Raw genomic sequence first — 21312 nt, forward strand, 5'->3', positions numbered from 1 at the left:
TGATCTCTCTCTTTGTCAAATAAATAAATAAAATCTTTTAAAAAATTACATGTGTATTAGATAGAATAATTATCTTGAGTCTCATTAGACTCATTTGAGTCTTATTTTGCTAGATGCCTAGAAGCCATTCTGTCCCTTAAAGGAGTTTTGCATGCCTTACATATTATGAATTGATTTATGACTCTCAGAGGGCAGTCTTACTATGAAGTTTTAGTGGACACATCTATAGCTTACCTGGAAGGTAATACCATGTTGATTTCTAGACCCTGAAAAAGAAACAGTTTTAAAAAGAAATTCATGCTGAATTGTTATGGTGTTTTATTCTCCATGGCACAGCATAAATAATTGCTTAAATTTAAAGAATCATACACTGAAAGAATCCTTTGAAATTGTTAGTTAACTCATAGTAGTTTTCAAAAGATGAGTTAATTGGAACCCCAAAGATGTTAAAAGGACAGGGTTCAAGTTCAGCCTAGTGGCACTAGAGTTGCTGGTGGGCAGCCTCCAACCTAAAGTCAACTTCTGCCCCAGGAAGTTCTTCTGTGATCATGTGAGGTTGACTGAGATCTGCCATTATTTGAACTGACCCCTGGGCTTGACTGGAACAGATGGTGTCCTGGGTTACTCTGCACTCCTGTGGCATGTGACTTACTCTTCATTTCACCAGTTCAGCTGAGTAGTAGAAACTATCTACTTTGTTGTCCCTCTCATTTACAGTAGTCAAAGTACTTTCTCTTCATACTTTAAGATCTGTATCAAACTGTGTTACAGTGTTTGCTCTAAGCTTTAAACAATTGAGAAAACTCAAGAGAATAAGGGAAATCTATTGTATTTACGCTATTTTTGCTCTTTCCATTGTTCTTTCTCCTAATGTTTCACAGTCCTTCCATTACTTCCTTTCTGTCTAGAGGACTTCCCGTAAGCCATTTCTTTTCTTTTCTTTTTTTTTTTTTTTTATTTTCAGCGTAACAGTATTCATTGTTTTTGCACCATACCCAGTGCTGCATGCAATACGTGCCCTCCCTAATACCCAACACCTGGTTCCCCCGACCTCCCACCCCCCGCCCCTTCAAAACCCTCAGGTTGTTTTTCAGAGTCCATAGTCTCTCACGTAAGCCATTTTTTAAGGTAGGTCTGTGGTAACAAATTCTTAGTTTTCCTTCACCTGAGAATGTCTGGTCTTCCTCTTCTTTCCTGAGGAAATACTTTTATGTTCTGTTGATCTTTATTAAAATAACTGTCTATTGACATATAATTATGAAAATTACATTCTGAAGCTGTATTGCTGCCTCAAAAGGTTGTCTGTCTCAAATTGTACTTGTCCCTTTACTTTCTCTTTACTTTCTACCTTCCCCAGCCCCCCTCATAAAAAAGTCATCGAAGAGGTGCTAGGTGGCTCAGTCAGTTGAGCACCTGACTCTTGATTTCAGCTCAGATCATGATCTCAGGGTGGTGAGACCGAGCCCCACATCAGGCTCCATGCTCTGGACTCCACGTCGAGCCTACTTGAGATTCTCTCTTTATTTCTCTCTCTCTCTCTGCCCCTCCTCCTGCTAACTCATGTGCTTGTTCGCTCTCTCTCAAAAAAAAAAAAAAAAGTCATTGAAAACCCAGGCCTATTCTTTTTTTTTTTTTTATTAATATATAATGTATTATTAGGCCCAGGGGCACAGGTCTGTGAATCACCAGGTTTATACACTTCACAGCACTCACCCTAGCACATACCCTCCCCAGTGTCCATAAACCCAGGCCTATTCTTGTGGTTTCCCTTCTATTTATCAGAATCATAGTAGCAAACTCAAATATTTTAGCTAGATCAGGATAATACAAAAAAAGAAATTAAAAGTTTTATACATAGTATAGAAATGAGAATATGTTCTGAAAAGTATTTTTCTTCTATTGCTGTTATTTTGCTATTGGAGATGATTATATTATTTAAAAGATAATAAAGTAAAAAAAAATATGAGAAGTAATGAAGTAGTTGCCCTCCTTTTCACCACTGTCAGTTTATTAAGGTTAGTTAAAATTTGTATGTATTACCAAAATAATTTTATTTTCATATGTAATATCACCAGTCTCTTATTTTTATGAGCTTTTAATTAATTACTTTTTAATTTTTAAAAGTTTTTATTTAAACTTCAGTTATCTAACATACAGTGTAATATAGTTTCAGGTGTACAATGTGTGTTTCAACACTTCCATACAACACCCAGTACTCATCATGACAAGTACATTCCTTAATCCCCATCACCCACCTCCCTCTGGTAACTGAAGATCACCACTCATTAAAAAGTTCTTCTTGGGGCGCCTGGGTGGCTCAGTGGGTTAAAGCCTCTGCTTTCAGCTCAGGTCATGGTCCCAGGGTCCTGGGATCGAGCCCCACATCGGGCTCTCTGCTCGGCGGGGAGCCTGCTTCCCACCTCTCTCTCTGCCTGCCTCTCTGACTGCTTGTCATCTCTGTCTGTCAAATAAATAAATAAAATCTTTAAAAAAAAAAAAAAAAAGTTCTTCTTATCTTTTTCGCTATTTAATTTATACTTCCTTTGGACAATTATATTTTTAAGGGTAAGGTAGTTTTATTAACGGGATTGCGTTTTTTGTGCATGCTTTAATAGTTTTCTAGAATCAAGTTAAACCTAAAAACAAAATCTTAATTTCTAAAGCAGCTGAAATATTCTCTTTTCTTAATGTATACATTTAATTCTGGTTGAAAGAACAGTCATTGAAGCGATGATCCTGGTTAGCATTTATGCCTTTTTTAAATGTATTTTAGTTATCAGTCAGAGAAATTTTTTGAATTTATACCATTGAATTTTACTTTTCCAGCATCCTTTTATCAAGAATGCAAAGCCTGTATCAATTTTAAGAGACCTGATCACAGAAGCTATGGAGATCAAAGCTAAAAGACATGAAGAGCAGCAGCGAGAATTGGAAGAGGAGGAAGAAAATTCGGTTCGTAAATACCCTCAAAAAGTCAATTTCTTTTCTTCTGAGTCATTTTTAATAACAAAATAACATAATTATGTATCACATTTTATGATGTCTAATGCTTCTCTTCTTCACTAATGATGTTTTCCTTCTTTTAAATTATACAGTTTTTTCTGGTTTAGGATCCAGAGATGAATACATCTTGGTATTCAGATAGTTGTAAAATCTGAAAACATAAATATTTTATTTTTTTACTGATTGAAAATGTCATTGATAGTATTATATTTTCCCATAGAAGTTTGTTTTAATCTTATAGTTACACAAATAGTATTATTTTGCTAATATACATTTAGTTTTAATTTCAGAGACTAGTTATCCAATGGGGATTTCTTGAAATTCTTTTACCCTTTTCACCAGTTATTAAACCTTGTGTCATAAGGTATCCCAGGACAAGAGCAAGTGTGCATCTTTGCAGAGTTGATTTTTGATCAACTTTGAGACAGGTGTTTTAAACTTATTTTATAGATGTAAGATTTTTACTAATGAATCCACCATTCAGAATTTTAAATAACATCTTTATAAAGATGGTTTTATTTGTAGCCGTGGGATTGTGTATTAATTCTATAAAGTTAAATAAGTGATATGGAATGAGGTAAAGGCCTTGGTTTTTGCATTCAAAGGGCTTTATACTTCCCACCCTAGGTTCCTGTGTGTTGGTAGGTACACTTATTGATTTCTCATTTGTAAATGTTGATAATTTTCTAGATTTTTTTTGTAGTTTTAAAAGCACTTTTATCATATATTATCATATGTTATTTGTTATGTATTTATCATATTTCATATATATTATTTATCATATATTATTTCATTTTATCTTTTAAAAAAAGTCAGATTGGTCACATATATATGTGATCCCATTTTGCAGATGAGTGAAATTAGGTTAGGAGAGAAGTGATTTACCGAATTTCACAAAGCTAATGAGGAACCAAGAATAAAAATAAAAAACTTGTAAGCTCCCATGTTCATTCATTAATGCTTTATGCTCACTTTTCAATCAAATGTTTACCAGTACTTCAGAAATAGACAATGTTGACTTATCAGAGTTACATAATTTCTAGTAAGTTTATATTCACAAAAATGTCTAGTTTTTGCCCTTCTGTGGTTGTACCCATCTGCCTTGCTTTTACCTTATGCAAGCTTCATATGAGTGCTGGGCTGGTAAACTATCTTCAGTTAGCTATCAGTGGTGATTGATTGTTTTGCTTTGTTCTGTCTTCCCTATGTAATTATAGGCCAGTTTCCATTTTTGATGGATAAAGAACCATTGATGACTCCAGAGCTTACCAGTTTTTACTAGTCTTAATACCTTGCTATAGTCACTTCGATGATTTTCTGCTGCTTCAGTGATCTCTTTCTTCACTATTTTCCTCTCCTCTGCTGAGCTCCAGCACAACTGATCTTCTTTCAGATTTTTTATTTTTATTTTTTTTACTTTTTATTTTGATTTCTTTTTTTATTATGTTCAGTTAGCCACTCTATAGTGCATCATTAGTTTTTGATGTAGTGTTCAAAGATTCATTAGTTACATATACACTCAGTGCACATCACAACACGTGTCCTCCTTAATACCCATCACCATGTTACCCCCTCCCCTCTGAAACCCTCACTTTGTTTCCTGGGGTCCATATCCATACTCTCTCATGGTTCATCTCCCTCTCTGATTTCTCCCCATTCAGATTTCCCTCTCTTCCCCTGTGGTCCTCCATGCTATTGCTTATGTTCCACATATGAGTGAAACCATATGGTAATTTGTCTTTCTCTGCTTGACTTACTTCACTTAGTATAAACCCCTCCAGTTCCATCCATGTCGATGCAAATGGTAGGTATTCATCCTTTCTGATGGCTGAGTAATATTCCATTGTATATATATACCACATCTTCTTTATCCATTCATCTGTTGAAGGGCATCTTGGCTCCTTCCACAGTTTGGCTGTTGTGGACATTGCTGCTATGAACGTTGGGGTACATATGCCCCTTCTTTTCACTGCATCTGTACCTTTGGAGTAAATACCTAGTAGTACAATTCCTGGGTTGTAGAGTAGCTCTATTTTTAACATCCTAAGGAACGTCCATACTGTTTTCCAGAGTGGCTGTACCAGCTTGCATTCCCACCAACAGTGTAAGAAGGTTCCCCTTTGTCTGCATCCTCACCAACATTTGTTGTTTCCTGTTTTGTTTATTTTTGCCATTCTAATTGGTATAAGGTGGTATCTCATTATGGTTTTGATTTGTATTTCCCTGATGGTTAATGATGTTGAGCACTTTTTCATGTATCTGTTAGCCATTTGTATGTCTTCTTTGGAGAAGTGTCTGTTCATGTCTTCTGCCCATTTTTTTACTGGGTTATTTGTTTTTTGAGTGTTGAGTTTAAGAAGTTCTTTATAGATCTTAGATATCAGCCTTTTATCTGCAGCATCATTTGCAAATATCTTCTCCCATTCCATGGGTTGCCTCTTTGTTTTGTTGACTGTTTCCTTTGCTGTGCAGAAGCTTTTGATCTTGATGAAGTCCCAAAAGTTCATTTTTGCTTTTGTTTCCCTTGCCTTTGGAGATGTGTCTTGAAAGAAGTTGCTGTGGCCAATGTTGATGTGGTTACTGCCTATGTTCTCCTCCAGGATTTTGTTGGATTCCTGTCTCACATTGAGGTCTTTTACCCGTTTTGAGTTTATCTTTGTGTGTGGTGTAAGGGAATCGTCCAGTTTCACTCTTCTATATGCAGCTGTCCAGTTTTCCCAGCACCACTTACTGAAGAGACTGTCTTTTTTCAATTTTTTTTTAAATTTCTGATGTGGTCAAAAACCTTTCCTTCCTTTGCTTGAAACATTTCTTCCTGAGTACTGGAGTCACTTGGTTCTCATCTTTTGAGTCTCAGCTTTAAATATCACGTGCTCCAAAACTTAGCAGCAATACACATTACAACTTATTACAACTTAACAATACACATTTATTATTTCATGATATCTGTAGATCAGTTATTTCAGAAGTGGCTTAGTTGGATGACTGTCTTCTAAGATAGCTCACCCATAGGGCTGTTGGTGTGCAGCTTCCATTCCTTGTCATGTGGGACTCTCTCTAGGGCTACTTGAGAGTCATCTCAGCATGGCAGCTGGCTTCTCTTTGAGTAAGTGATCCAAGAGGAAATCTCAATGCTTTTTATGACATAGTCTCAGAGGTTGCACACTGTCCCTTCTGCCACATTTGATTTGTTAAAAGAAGTTACTGGTCATGGACAGTGGTGGAGTGGGGAGCTCCAAGACTCTGTGCCTTGACAGATTTACATGCCTGCCACGTCCCGTTTTCTAGCTTGGCAGCAGCCTTGGTAACAGCAGCAGAGAGGGGTGGTGGGGGGAGTAGTAAGAACCTTGTTCTCAGAAAATTGTGGCTTTGCATTTTGTCCTGCCTGGTCATTCCCTGAGGGACCAGCACAGAGGCTTGCCTTTGTTTTGGGCCCTTGAGCTAGAGCGGCTTCCTGGATGGTGTCTTTCAAAAACATTTAAACTTACTAGAGCTAATAAACAAGTTCAGCACAGTTTCAGGGTATAAGATCAACATACAAAAATCAGTTATGTTTTCATCAGAATAAATTTAAGCAAGAAGGTGAAATATTTGTACAGTGAAAAAGTATAAAACATTGCCAAAAGAAATTAAAGAGTACCTACGACATCAGCGGAAGGATATCCTGTATAAAGGGATTGGTAGACTTAATAATGTTAAGATAACAATATTTTCCAAAGTGATTCACAGATTAATCCAATCCCTATCAAAATATCATTGATCTCTTTTGCAAAATGGGAAAAGCCAACGCTCAAATTCAGATGGATCAAGGGGACCCCAAACAGCTGTAACAATATTGAAAAAGAACAAAGTTGGTGTATTCACCTCCCAATTTCAAAACTTAACATAAGGCTGTAGTAATCAGATGTAGTACTGGCATAAGGATAAATATACAAACCAATGGAATAGAATTGAGAGTCCAGAAATAAACCCATATATGTATGGTCAGTTGATTTTCAACAAAGGTATGGAGTCTCTGGTGAAAAAACAGATGGTACTGGGACAACTGGAGAGCCACATATAAAAGAATGAACTTGGACCCCTATCTCTCATCATATACAAAGGCCTTTTGATGTAAGATCTGATTGGATGGATCAACAAACTAAATATAATGTTAAAACACTTAGGAGAAGTGTCTGCCAAACTGTGGAAAGAACCAAGATGCCCTTCAACGGACGAATGGATAAGGAAGATGTGGTCCATATACACTATGGAGTATTATGCCTCCATCAGAAAGGATGAATACCCAACTTCTGTAGCAACATGGATGGGACTGGAAGAGATTATGCTGAGTGAAATAAGTCAAGCAGAGAGAGTCAAGTATCATATGGTTTCACTTATTTGTGGAGGATAACAAATAACATGGAGGACATAGGGAGATGGAGAGGAGAAGGGAGTTGAGGGAAATTGGAAGGGGAGGTGAACCATGAGAGACTATGGGCTCTGAAAAACAATCTGAGGGTTTTGAAGGGGCGGGGGGTGGGAGGTTGGGGGAGCCAGGTGGTGGGTATTAAGGAGGGCACGTGTGGTGCAAAAACAATGAATTCTGTTACGCTGAAAAGAAATTAAAAAAAAAAAAAAAACAAAAACCACTTAGGAGAAACCAGAAGTAATCTTCTTGACTTTGGATTTGGCAATGGATTCTTAGATGACCAAAGCATGAGTAACAAAAGGAAAAAAAAAAGAAAAAATTGATCATAATATAAAACTCTATATGTTAAAGGATATTATCAAGAAATGAAAAGATATCCTATGAAATGGAAGAAGATATTTACAGATTATGTGTCTGGTAAGGATCTAGTATCCAAGACATGTAAAGAACTCTGGCAACTCAACAAGAGAAAGACCTAATTGAAAAATAAGGAAAGGATTTAAGTAGACATTTCTCCAAAGGTATACAAAGGTATACAAATGGCCAACAAGCACACGAAATGAGGCTCAGCAACATTAGTCATTAGGGAAATGCAAATCAAATCCATAATGAGATATTACTTTACACCTACTAGGTGTGCTATGATTAAACAAACAAAACCAGGAAATAACAAGTGTTGATAAGGAAATGGAGAAATTGGAGCCTTCATACACTGCTGATGGAAATATAAAATGGTACAGCTTTCATGGAAAAGAGTTTGGTAGTTCCTTAAAATGTTAAACGGAATTACCATATGATCTAACAATTCTACTTATAAGTATATACCCAGAAGAATTGAAAACAGTCCATAGCACTATTCACGATAGACAAAAGTAGATAAATTGTGGCATATACATACAATGGAATATTATTCAGCCATAAAAAGAAATAAAATAGTGATACATGATACTATGTATAAACCTTATATCATGAAGTGAAAGAAGCCAGACATAAAAAGTCATATCATATAGTATGAATTATCTGAAATAGGTAAATCCTCAGTGACAAAAATCAGATTGGTGCTTGCAAGAGACTGGAGATGGGGAGTAACTGCTTGATCAGTGAACTCTTTTCTTCTGGGGTGATGAAAATATTTTGATACTAGATCGAGGTGTTGGTTTACAACATTGTGAATGTACTAAATGAATCACTTTACACTTAAAAATAATATTATGTTAGCTGAAGTTCAACTAAAAAGTAAAAACAAGTCACATAGTCTACCTCACACTTAAGCAGAGGAAAAGTGGGCTCTACCTTTTCAGGGAAGATTTCAAAGAATTTATGGGCATGTCTTAAAACTAATAGGCACTGTCCTATAGTTGCAAATGGTTTACATTCTTTGCACATGCACGGAATGGGTATACTCACTACCCCTTAGGAACTGTCTCTTCTTCACTCTTAAGTGTTATCCCTTTACATTACCAGCTCTCAGTCCAGGATTTCATCTTCTAAATCATATGCAGAAAGAGATGAGAATCCTTCAGTCTAGTTCATCTCAGTTTGAAGACTTACAAGCTAAAGATTAATTACCTGCCCCCACATACCTAGTATATAGTGGGACTCAGGCATAAGAGTATCACTATAGATAGTTCTGTTCAAAAAGAGTGAGGACAGGAGGCACATTAATTAGTACTCCATGGCAGTTTTGGAATCCAGCCAAGAAAGTGTTAGAAGTTCCTTGATTATTTCAGTTCTATTCCTGCCCTGTTTCTCTCCAACCTTTTGCTGTGCCCTCTTGAGTTCTTGATTCTGCTCTCTCTCATTCTTCCTTTTTCATGGAAGCTATTCTATGTTTCGAACTAAATCGTTTTCTCAGCCTGCTTCCTACCTGTAGAAGTCTGAGGGTCCAAAGTCCTCTTTTTTTTTTTTAAGATTTTATTTATTTATTTGACAGAGAGAGAGATCATAAGTAGGCAGAGCAGCAGGCAGAGACAGAGAGGGAAGCAGGCTCCCTGCTGAGCAGAGAGCCCGATGTGGGACTCGATCCCAGGACCCTGAGACCATGACCTGAGCCGAAGGCAGAGGTTTAACCCACTGAGACACCCAGGTGCCCCCAAAGTCCTTTTTTCATTTTGCACTGTCTCTGTTCTACTGAGACTATGCTGGTGATGTTTTGGCTAAAAAACAAAAACAAAAAGAAAAACCCATTGTGAGTGTCCTGTAAATCTTACTGTGGTTCACTCCATTAGAACAGATGATGCTCATACATTTTGTTGAAGTAATTGCTTCTTTACCTTGGGCTCCTGCTAAGATTGCTATGGGGCAATGCTTTTAAGCTTCTTAAAAGCCCTATTACCCATCTTGACTCTTTCTGAAGTCTTAACAAAGGATTTTCCAGTCACTTCTGCAGCTCGATTTTTAAACACTGTTTTCTGAATGTGCTTTGGATTTGGTGTTTGCGTAGAAGCTTTTTCATAATTGTAGCATTGTTTGCTGTCTGAGAGGCTAAGAATTTACAAAACCAGTAAGTCCTGATTCCTTTTTTGTTTAATTATTCTTTCTTAAGCTTTTTCTCTCTCCTTTTGTGTTTTGTTTAAGTAGCAGGAAGAAACTAGGCATCACCTTAAACACTGCCTGGAAATCTCCCAGGTTAATAGGTACATTTTTTACTTCCCTGGTTATTATACACAATGTCCTAAATTTTCAGCTGCAGCATAATAAGAATATCCTTTCTTCAAGCTTCCCATGCAGTTCTTAAACTCTAATTAGCCAATGATTTTTTAAAAGGCTAGTTTTAAGTTAGCTGGTATGGTTTATTGAAATATTATACAGACACTTGAATGAATGTTTAAATATTTATACAGTAAAAGAGTTAGTGCTTATTGTTTTTAAGTAAAAGAATACGGCAAACATTCCACATGTGGTATGTTGGATGATTGCTTAAAAGCAGAATGGATGGTGTTAATAAGTTGAATTTATGAGATAAGGCACCCAATGCACCATTGACAAGCAGTTATTTTTAAAGTAGATTAAAGATTGATAAAAAGTTTATAAGAGTCGCTTTGTCACTGGAGTTTAGGCTTTTCCCATGCAGATCACAGTGTTCAGTAAAATACAAGGAGTTGAACAGATGTAGAAGAATGTTACATTAAGTGAAATGTTGAGTAAAAAGGTGGGATACTTCTTGATGTTACATGCATGTGTGTAATATGCATGTATATATTGTATGCTTGTGTCAAGCCCTTTATTTTCACTTCCATCTAAAGAAAGTTATTTGATTTCCTATTAGTTTAGTAATGACGCAGAAAAAAAGATTTTGCCCATTAATTGGCCTGGGACTATGTCTTAGAGGTTCTGTTTTTGGAAAAGAAGTGGGGACTTTCTGGTGATTTCCTTATGGTTTGAACTCAAAGCTTCTCAGGCTGTGGTCCTTAACGTCTTGAGGTGGCATATCCCCTTTGAATGACTCACTGAAGCAGTGATTCTCAGCATGAGTGTGGGGAGAAATGAGAGGTGCTTTGAAAAATTCACTCCTGTACAGATGATGACATAGCTTCCATATGAGCATTTTTCAAAACCTTCCTCCTCCTCCCTGCCCCTGATTTACTTAGGGAACTTCAAATCTGTCTACCTGGTGAGAACCTTTTGAACGAGGTGGAGAACAGAACTATAAAATCAGCAGCTTCAGTCAGTCCCAAGCCTGTCATATACCTAGTTGGTTAAGTGGGGTGGGTAGAATTGATCCAAGAGCAGGACAAACTGAGTTAAGTCCTCATTGTGTTCCCAGAGAACTCTGTGTCTTTGGGCAAGTTGCTAACCTGGCCACTTCACTTTCACCACTTGTAAAAAGGGAATTAATGATAGACCACACCTCATAGAATTCCTGTGGGAATATAATTTTTTAAAAAATCTAAGCACTTAGAACTGTATTATACACAGTCTGCTCAGTAAAGTTTAACTTTCATATTTATTAATGCTGCTACTTATGCCAGCAATATTGCTGTTAATTATAACATTTTGGCCAGATTTTGGTTTTGTTACTATTTGGTTTGCTTCATTTTTGGTTCCTTTGGTAGTAGTTGTTGCTTCTGCTGGTTTTGCTACTCAAAGGGCCACCAAGATGATGTCACTAATCACATTTGAACCAATATTTATATTCACAATTTCTTTTTAAGTATTTTAAGACATACTTTAAGTGGCCAAATATGTTTGGAAGCATTGGTAGAGATTTTTGGAAACCTGCTTTAAGGTTATAAAAAATATATTTGAAGAAAAACAGTAAAGAAAATTTATTCTCATTCCTTTACTTCCTGAAAGTAAATTAGTTTTCATGAGGAACATTTATATATGAGATAAAATTATCGATCAAAATGAAAATTCTTTAAAAGAATTGGTTTTTCTCAAATGCTACATTCCTACACTCTCTGTAGGAGCAGTATGCTCTGTGTATGTTCAAACACAGATCATTTATTAGTTTCCTACTTTTTTCCACTCATTCTTTCTCTGTCCTCTCTCCTCCTCTAATCTGTACTGACTGCTTTCTAGAGTCTTGAGCAGCAGGCACCCTAAGACCTCCCTTCAGCATCATCCTATGAATTTCCTTTTGTTCTGTTCTGTAGTGGATCCTTTGTTCCCTGTATCTTGTGTTTCTTGTTTTATTTCCTCATTCTGATGGACCCTATCTCCCAGGAGCTTCCAGACATTAGCAGGGTTTTTTGTTTGTTTTGTGTTTTGGTTTTTTTTTTTTTTTTTTCCTCAGAACTTGTTTATCTGCCCTTGTCTTTATTCTACCTTTACTCTTGAGAGATTGAGTATAAAATTCTGGGTATAAAATTCTGGATTGGAAGTAACTGTGTTCCCTTAAAATTTTGAAGGCTTTGTCCTGTTTTCTAACTCATCAGAAGACAGATGACAGTCTGATACCTGATCTTTGAATGTTTTATGGAAGATTTTTAGATCTTAGCTTTTCTCTGTTATTTAAAGCTTTCATGATCATGTGCCTTGTAGATCTTTTTCTCATTCATTGTGTGGAGTGTCTTTTGGCCCTTTTTTCAGTTTGGAAATACCGTTAAGTGCTGTGTAATTTTATGTTTGCTTTTTCATGGTACTTTTCTTTCATCTCTTCTCTCTGCTCTTGTATATTCTCTCTTTCTCTCTCTGGCACTCCTTTTATTTGGTTATTGGACTTCTTAGATTTGTCATTCAATGATTTTTTCTGTTTTTTTTTTCTCTTTTTGTTTTTTCTTGGAGGTCTCATCAAGTTTATCTTCTAAACCTTCTATTTTTTTCCCATGTGAAATAATTTAATTTCCAACATGTCCGCCTCTTCCTCATTGTTCTTATATTATCACTTTGAATTTTCTTTTGCTTCCTACCTTGTCTCTGTTTCCTTTGTTTTCATCTCTGACTTTTCACTTTATGGACTTACTTAAAAGGTCTAGTGATGGTATCATAAGCACTAAAATTGCCTGCTGGACACTCTGTATGTAAGAGTAGAACTAGGTGACTTTGTACCTTACTGTAAAAGATATTAGGATCCATTGCTCTGAGGCCTGAATGTGCTTGCTTCTTATGACTTCTCTCCTTGCAAGCTTAAGTTTTAGATTTCTTTAGTCTGGTGAGTTAGCTGCTACTTACAGATTTATCTGCTTTCTAGCTTCCAGATTTTTGGACATCTCCTGTTTGCTGTTTTCTCCTCTCTCATGATCTCTGTCTTTATGAGTTTTCCTTTTCTTGGCTCTTATAATTTTGGAAGCGTTTTGGGAGGGAGAGGCTTAAACCTATATGTTCAAGCCTCCATTTTAATGGAAACTCTTACCATTTGTCATTTCTTGGCTGTTCTGAAATTGTAATTTGAAATACTGAGTTTTTAATATGATATTTAATATAGATAAATAAATTATAAAACTTCATATATTATAATGTTTATAAACTCCTTGAATACTCATAAATTATCACAATTCAAAGAAAAATTTTAGCCTGTTCAGTTCTGGTTTAGTTGGACAGTTAGTAATAGTGACCAAAGAAGGGAAGGGAAGCTTCTAAAAGGTAACTTACACAAAATCAGGGCAATTTAAGGCAGATTATTAGTTGTTAACAATAGAAGTAAATGGATATTTCTCTTCTTTTTGAACCACTGTGTCTGTTACAACTAATTTTCTTTAGATGGTGGACTCTTGGACCCTTCAGCCCCAGTGTTTGAGAATAATTATAGAATAAGAAACCATTACCTGATTGATGCTACATTTGTCTTAACATTTATATCTGTGTTGTCAAGGTTGTTGCTTTGTAACCTCTCTTTACTTTCATTTGTAACTCATCTTGGTTACCTTTGGCTCATGAAACTTGCTTTTTAAATTGCTCCAATTTGGGAGATTCATTTGACCAATATCTGCTAGTTATAGTTCTGGAGACTGGTTACCTTTTAGGATATGCCAGGAGTTTGGGATAGATATTTTGATATCCTAGTTGTTTTCATTGAGATTTTCCCCATTCATTTTTCTTCCTTTTTGATTATTTCAAAGATGAATTTTTTTTTTCAGCATGGAGGGAGATTTGTACTGCCAAGTTTTATTTCTGCATTGATTTTTATCCTGGAGGACTGTATTCTTTGACAGCCTTTATAGTAGCTATCTTTGGTCCTGACCCTGGATTGTTCCTTATCCAGTGAATGGACTAATGGGACACAGAGCCATGTTGGCCCTGGACCATTGGAAAATTTTATAAAGCTAAATTTTGAGATAATGTAGATTGAATTCTTTTCCTAATTCTAAAAACCTAGAGCTGTGAAATTCACCATATTGAGTTGCCACATTATAAGAGACATTTATATTTGATATTCAGTTTTAATACTTGAGCTCATTATGGATCCTGCTTTTTCCATTCTCAGTGAGTGCAATTTCCTGAGAATTTATGAGTTATACCAATATCAACTTATAATTTTTCCAAATTTAATTTTCTTCTACATAGTTCAGCTTACTACATATGGAGAAAAATTTGTGGCCTAAAATTAAATAGATATTTCCATCAACTCTCAATGTGACTTTGAAAAGGAAACAGTTTATGATAACCATTTCAAGATATGTTGTTTTTAAAAATTTTAGTTCTGTACACCTGTGTCCTGGGTAACTATTATAAACAAACCTCCTTAAATATTTTTTTATTCAAGAAAGGTATGGGATGTGAGTGGAAATAGTGCCTTATGAATTTGATTTTTATACCTATTATAGAAAAAGCTAGTCTGATGAGAATACATCCTGACAAATTGACATGTTTTGATAGGTGTTGAGGTAATTGTGCGGATTTTAAAAATTAAACAAATTGCAAACAGAGATTTCTGCAGCAGGTTAATCCCAATATCAAGGTTTTTGTGTTAGTTTAAGCATTGCTAAACATGACAAATTTTTTTTTTTTAGCATTTCTGAGCATGTGATATAAATTTGGTTCTGAGATGGGCCAACTGTATAACATAGTAAGAAAGAATTTGTTTCCTAGATGTTAGTGGAAGATATTCCCAAATCTGTAGTGTGAGATGATTAAATAACATAACTGTATTTCTTCATATTTACTGTAAATACTTAAATTGCCTATAGAATGTCACCTTTTTAAAGAGTATCTACGATGAGAGTTGCTCTATTTAGTAGAACTTTAAAAATGGAACATTTTGTTGTTACCAAGGAGCATGAATAGCAGAGTATAAAGCAAAGGTATGTGGATTGTTTCTGCCATATAAAAAATCTTGTCTAGTAAAGGTTGCCGTTTTAAAACTAGGACAGACTTCTGTGCATTCCTTTTTTTTTATTAAACCATGTACATATTGAAGTTTGCCAAGTATATACTTCTTGTCATGTCACAATATCACAAATACATTCTGTCGATGTGACATTTTACTCTTGATGTTACCCATGGTTACCTGGCTGACGTAGTGTTTATCAGGTTTCCTCACAATATTATTCTCTTCCCCTTTCCATACTTTACACTTTGGAAAGAAATCACACTATACAGCCCACAGTTAAGGAGTGGAGAGTTACACCCCTCCTGTTTGAGGGCAGAGTGTCTATATAACTTATATGGAATCTTTCTACACAGGGAATTTGTCTATTCTTTCCATTTATTCAATAATTTATATCAGTAGTGATTCATGGTTATTTAATTTACACTTTGCATTTGAATTTAATACTGCTTTATTTATTTTGATCTCAAAGTGTTCTAGTTTTGACTGTCGGGAGCCTTTTCTAGTTGGCACCTTTGTGTCTTTGAAATACCCCCATCATTGTGGGTTTTTAGGGGTTTTGTTTTTAGTATTTTCTTACTCTCTGACACTGTAAGATACTTATGTATCTTGTATATTTCCTGCCACAATCCTAGAATCCTAGGAGCCTAGTTCCTTTAATTAGAGAATGGCATTCAAACCCAAGAGCTGGACTTGGTGTGCTTGTTGCCACTGTGGGGTATTATAAACCCTCTCAGTTGACAAAGCAAATGTGTTCAAACTAACCTGTGTATGAACACATACCTATAAACTATATATCTATATGTATGTATGTGTATGTATGTATCTGTATCTGTGTATCTCCATCTGTATCAATGTTAAGCTGAACATGAGTTCATACTGATATCTCTGACTCTAACCCATCACCACATGGATCATTCTATGTGCCTCCCCTTGCTCCCCTCCCACTGCAATGGTGAGAAATCTGGCTCCCATCACCTACTACTCCTTTGCTAAATATTTCAGTTCCTGTATACATGTATAGTAGTTTCAGAATTGTTAATGCATAGTCCCATGGAAACAACTTTATCAACTAGAACAAAGTTCTTACATACTGTTCCTTTTATTTTTAGTCTTACAGACTTGACTCATGTCCAGTGTTACTCAGATTAGTTAGTACCCTTTCTGCCTACTTCCTTCAGTGCCATTCTTTTATACATTTGTAGTACAATTAGATATGTGTGTGTGTGTGTGCGAGAGAGAGAGAGAGAGAGAGAGAGACTCTGCATCCCATTCTGGGATCTCCTGACCTCTTAAGTGATTTTTAAAAATTCGTGTGCTTTAATGAATTTCAGTCTTTACCGTGTAAATTTCTATAGGTTATGACAAATGTATGGTGGTACGTATCTACTATTTTAGTGTCATACAGAATAGTTCCACCACCCTAAAAAATCCCTGTGCTTCACCTGTTCAACTCTTCCTCTACCCCTGAACCCTTTGTAATCACTCATCTGTAAACTATCTGTAGTTTTGCCTTTTCCATAATGACATATAGCCTTTTCAGACTGGTTTCTTTCACTTAACCAAATGCATTTACAATTCACCCATGTCTTTTTGTTAGCTCATGTGTTCATGGAATAGTATTTCATTGTGTGGATGTACCACAGTTGGTTAACCATTCACCTACTGAAGGACATCTTGATTACTTCCAGTTTTAGGCAACTATGAATAAAGCTGCTATATACATTTGCATGCTGACTTTTATGTGGATGTAAGTTTTCAGATTAGTTGGGTAAATACCTAGGACCATAATTGCTGAATTTTATGGCATGTTTAATTTTCTAGAACTTGTCAAACTGTCCATTGTATTCTCACCAACAATGAATGAGAGTTCATGTTGCCTAGTGTGTTCACCAGCAATTCATAAGAGTTAGTGTTTTTGCACTTTAGCCATTCTAATAAGTGTTTAATGCTATCCCAGTGTTAATTTGCAAATCCTCATTATAGAGATGTTTGGCATTTAAATGCTTATTTGCCACTTATATAGCTTCTTTGATAAAGTGTCTGTTCAGTAATTTCTCCTGTTTTAACATTTGTTTTATGTTGTTTGTTCTTATTGTTGATTTTTAAGAGTTCTTTGAATATTTTGGACACAAGTCTTGTATAATATATGTGTTTTGTAAGTATTTTCTCCCAGCCTATGGCTTTTCTTTTTATTCTCTTAATAGTGTCTTTCACAGAGGAGAAGTTTTTAGTTAATATCCCCCATCAGTTTTTTTTTTTTTTCATGGATCTTGCTTTTAGTGTTTTATCTATAAACAAACATATGAGAACATAGAAAATAGATTTTCTCATATGTTTTCTCCCAGAAGTTTTCTGGGTTTGCATGTAATGTCAAGGGTTTGTGATCTATTTCGAGTTAATTTTTGTGAAAGCCATGAGGTCTGTGTCTTGGTCTTTTTTTTGGCCTGTGGTTGTCCAGTTGTTCCTGTACCCTTTGTGTAAAAGATTATCTTTTCTGCATTGAGTTGCCTTTTGTGTCTTTTCACAGATCAGTAGACTATGTTTTTGTGGGTTTGTTTCAGGGCTCTATTCTGTTCCATTGATTTATCAGTGACATATGTGTCAATTTTTTGACAAAATTATACTTTCTTGATTATAGTAGTTTTATAGAAGCCTTAAAATCGGATACTGTGAGTCTTCCAACTTTATTTTTCTTCCTTAGTACTGTGTTGGCTGTTTTAGGTCTTTGCCTTTCCATATAAACCTTAGAATCATTTTGTCAACATTTACAAATTAGCTTGCTAGAATTTGTATTGGGATTTAATAGAATCTATACACCAAAGAAGAAATGACATCTTAGCAGTATTGAGTCTTTTAATCCACAAACATGGAGTGTCTCAACTTATTTAGAACTTTGATTTCTTTCATCATGACATACAGATTCTATACATATTTTGTTAGATCTAAGTGGTTTAGGATAGGTTTTTGTTGTTGTTTCTATTAAAAATGTTTGGTTTTGTATCCCTGGAATAAATCCCACTTGATTACAGCATATGATCCTTCTAATATAGTATTGAATTCAGTGTGCTAATATTTAGTTGATGATTTTTGTATCTGTGTTCATCAGGCATAGTAGCCTATCATTTTTTTTTTTTTTTTTTGGTGGCATCCTTGTTTGGTTTTGGTATCAAGGTAATGCTGGCCTTGTAGAATGTGTTTGGAAGAGTTCCCCCTCTTCTGTTTTTTAGGAGAGTTTGAGAAAGATTGGTATTAATTCTTTGAATGTTTTGCAGAATTTACCAGGGAAGCTCTCTGTTCCTGGAATTTTGTTAGTTGGTTTTTGATTATTGAATCAATCTCCTTTCCAGTAATTGATCTCTTTAGATTTTCTATTTTTTATTTTTCTGTTTCATCATGATACACATTTGGCAGGATGTATGTTTCTAGGAATTTATCCACTTCTTCTTGGTTGTTCAGTTTGTTGTATAATTGTTCATAGTAGTTTCTTTTGACCCTTTGTATGTCTGTGTTACTAGTTGTAACATCTCCTTTCATTTCTGGTTTCTTTGAGTCCTTTCACTTTTTCTTAGGGAGTCTAACTACAAGGTTGTCAATTTTGTTTATCTTTTCGAAGAACCGGCTCTTAATTTCATTGATTTTCCTATTGTCTTTTTAGTCTCTGTTTCATTTATTTCTGCTCTACTCTTTCCCTTCTACTAACTTTGGGCTTCTTTTGCTCTTTTTCTTGTTCCATGAGGTGTAAAGTTAGATTCTTTATTTGAGCCTTATCTTGCTTCTTTTTTTTTTTTTTAAAGATTTTATTTATTTATTTGACAGAGAGAGATCACAAGTAGGCAGAGAGGCAGGCAGAGAGAGAGGAGAAAGCAAGCTCTCCATGGAGCAGAGAGCCCACTGCGGGACTCGATCCCAGGACCCTGGGATCATGACCTGAGCCGAAGGCAGAGGCTTTAACCCACTGAGCCACCCAGGCGCCCCCTTATCTTGTTTCTTGAGGTAGATATTTACTCCTAAGAACTTCCCTCTCAGAATTGCTTTTGCTGTATCCCATAAATTTGGGTATGTTATTTTTTCCATTTTGTCTTAGGTATTTTTTTTATTTCTCTCTTGATTTCTTTGTTGACCCATTGGTTATTCAGTAGCATGTTGTTTAATCTCCACATGCTTGTAAATTTTCTAGTTTTCTTTTTGCAAGTAATTTCTAGTTTCATACATTTGTGGCTCAATACCCACAGATCAGTCTATGTGATACACCACATTAACAAATGAAGGATAAAAATCATATGATCATCTCAGGGTACCTGGGTGGCTTAGTTGGTTAAGTGTCCAATTCTTGATTTTAGTTTCAGATCATGATCTCAGGGTTGTGGAATCAAGCCCCTTGTCAGACTCAAATGCTAGGCATGGAACCTCACTTAGCAAGGTTCTCTTTCCCTCTCTCTCAACCCCTCCCCCCTCTAAAAATCATGACCATCTCAATAGATGCAGAAAAAGCCTTTAACACAGTTCAACATCTATTTATGATAAAAACTCTCAACAAAGCAGGTATAGAGGGAATGTACCTCAACATAATAAAGACCATATATGACAGACCCACAACTAACATCATACTTAACTGCGAAAAGCTGGAAGCTTTTCTAAGATCAGAAATAAGACAAAGATCCACTGTCATCACTTCTATTCAACACAGTATTGGCAGTCCTAAGCAGACATTTAGGCAAGAAAAAGAAATAAAAGGCATCCATATTGGAAAGGAAGAAGTAAAACTATCACTATTTGTAGACGACATGATATTATATAAAGAAAACCCTGAAGATTCCATAAAAAAACTATTAGAACTAATAAATAAATTCAGTAAATTTACAGGATACAGTATACGTATACAAAAATCTGTTGCATTTCTTTACACTAATAATGAACTATGAGAAAGAGAAATTAATAAAACAATTCCATTTATAATTGCATCATGAGAATAAAAACATCTATGAATAAATATAACCAAGGAGGTGAAAGACCTGGATATTGAAAACTATAAGACATTAATGAAATAAATTGAAGAAGACACAAATAAATGGAAAGATATTCCATTCTTATGGATTGGAAGAATCTATATTGTAAAATGTCCGTACTACGCAAAGTAATCTACAGTTTCGGTGAGATCCCTATCAAAATTCCACTGGCATTTTTCACAGAAATTTAAAAAAAAAAGCCTAAAATTTGTATGTTACTTCAAAAGACCCTGAATAGCCAAAATAATCTTGAGAAAGAACAAAGCCAGAGGCACCACACTCACTGATTTCAAACTATATTACAAAACTATAGTGATCAAAACCATATCGTATTAGCATAAAAACAGACACATAGATCAATGGAACAGAGTAGAGATGCCAGAAATAAGCTCATCCTTAAATGGTCGATTAATTTACAGCAAAGGAGTTAAGAATATACAATCTAGAAAGGACAGTTTCTTCAATAAATGGTGTTGGAAAAATTGGATTGCTACATACCAAAGAATGAAACAGGAAGGGGCACCTGGTTGCGTCAGTTGAGCATCTGACTCTTGATCCCATCTTGGGTGTTGATCTCAGGGTTGTGTGTTCAAGCCCTGTGTTGGGCTTCATGCCCAGTGTGGAGCCTACTTTAAAAAAAAAAAAAAAAAAAGAACGAAACAGGATCATTATCTTACATCATAAACAAAAACTAACTCAAAATGGATTCAAAGCTTGAACATAAGATGTGAAACCATAAAACTCCTAGAAGAAAAGGTAGACAGCTCCTTGACATTGGTTTTGGCAATGCTTTTTGGAATCTGATACCAAAAGCAAAGGCAACAAAAGCAAAAATAAATGAATGGGACTATATCGAGCTAAAAAGCTTATGCACAGGGAAGGAGACCATCAACAAAGTAAAAGGACAGCCTACTGAATGGGAGAAAATATTTATAAATCATATATTTGATAAAGGGCAAATAACCAAAATATAGAGAGAACTCACACTATTTAATAGCAAAACCCAAACCATCCAATTAAAAAATGGGCAGAAGATCTGAATAGACTTTATTTAAAAGAAGACATACAGGTCTTCTTTTGGCCAACAGTACATGAAAGATGCTCAACATCATTAATCAGTAGGAGAATGCAGGAGGAGTTAAGATGGTAGAGTAGTGGGTGCCTGGGTGGCTCCGTTG

The 21312-nt window shown here is 35.5% G+C and overlaps 1 protein-coding gene across 1 annotated transcript in view; it reads left to right on the forward strand.

The window, feature by feature from the left end:
- Window positions 1–21312, forward strand: part of STK3 (serine/threonine kinase 3) — a 268999-nt gene that overhangs the window by 151570 nt on the left and 96117 nt on the right. The window contains exon 8 of the mRNA XM_080800926.1: window positions 2827–2952. Coding sequence (XP_080657052.1) covers window positions 2827–2952 — 126 coding nt within the window. The remainder of the gene's footprint in view (window positions 1–2826; window positions 2953–21312) is intronic.

This window comes from Martes martes (genome assembly GCF_963455335.1).
Source record: "Martes martes genome assembly, chromosome: 4".
Taxonomy (NCBI): domain Eukaryota; kingdom Metazoa; phylum Chordata; class Mammalia; order Carnivora; family Mustelidae; genus Martes; species Martes martes.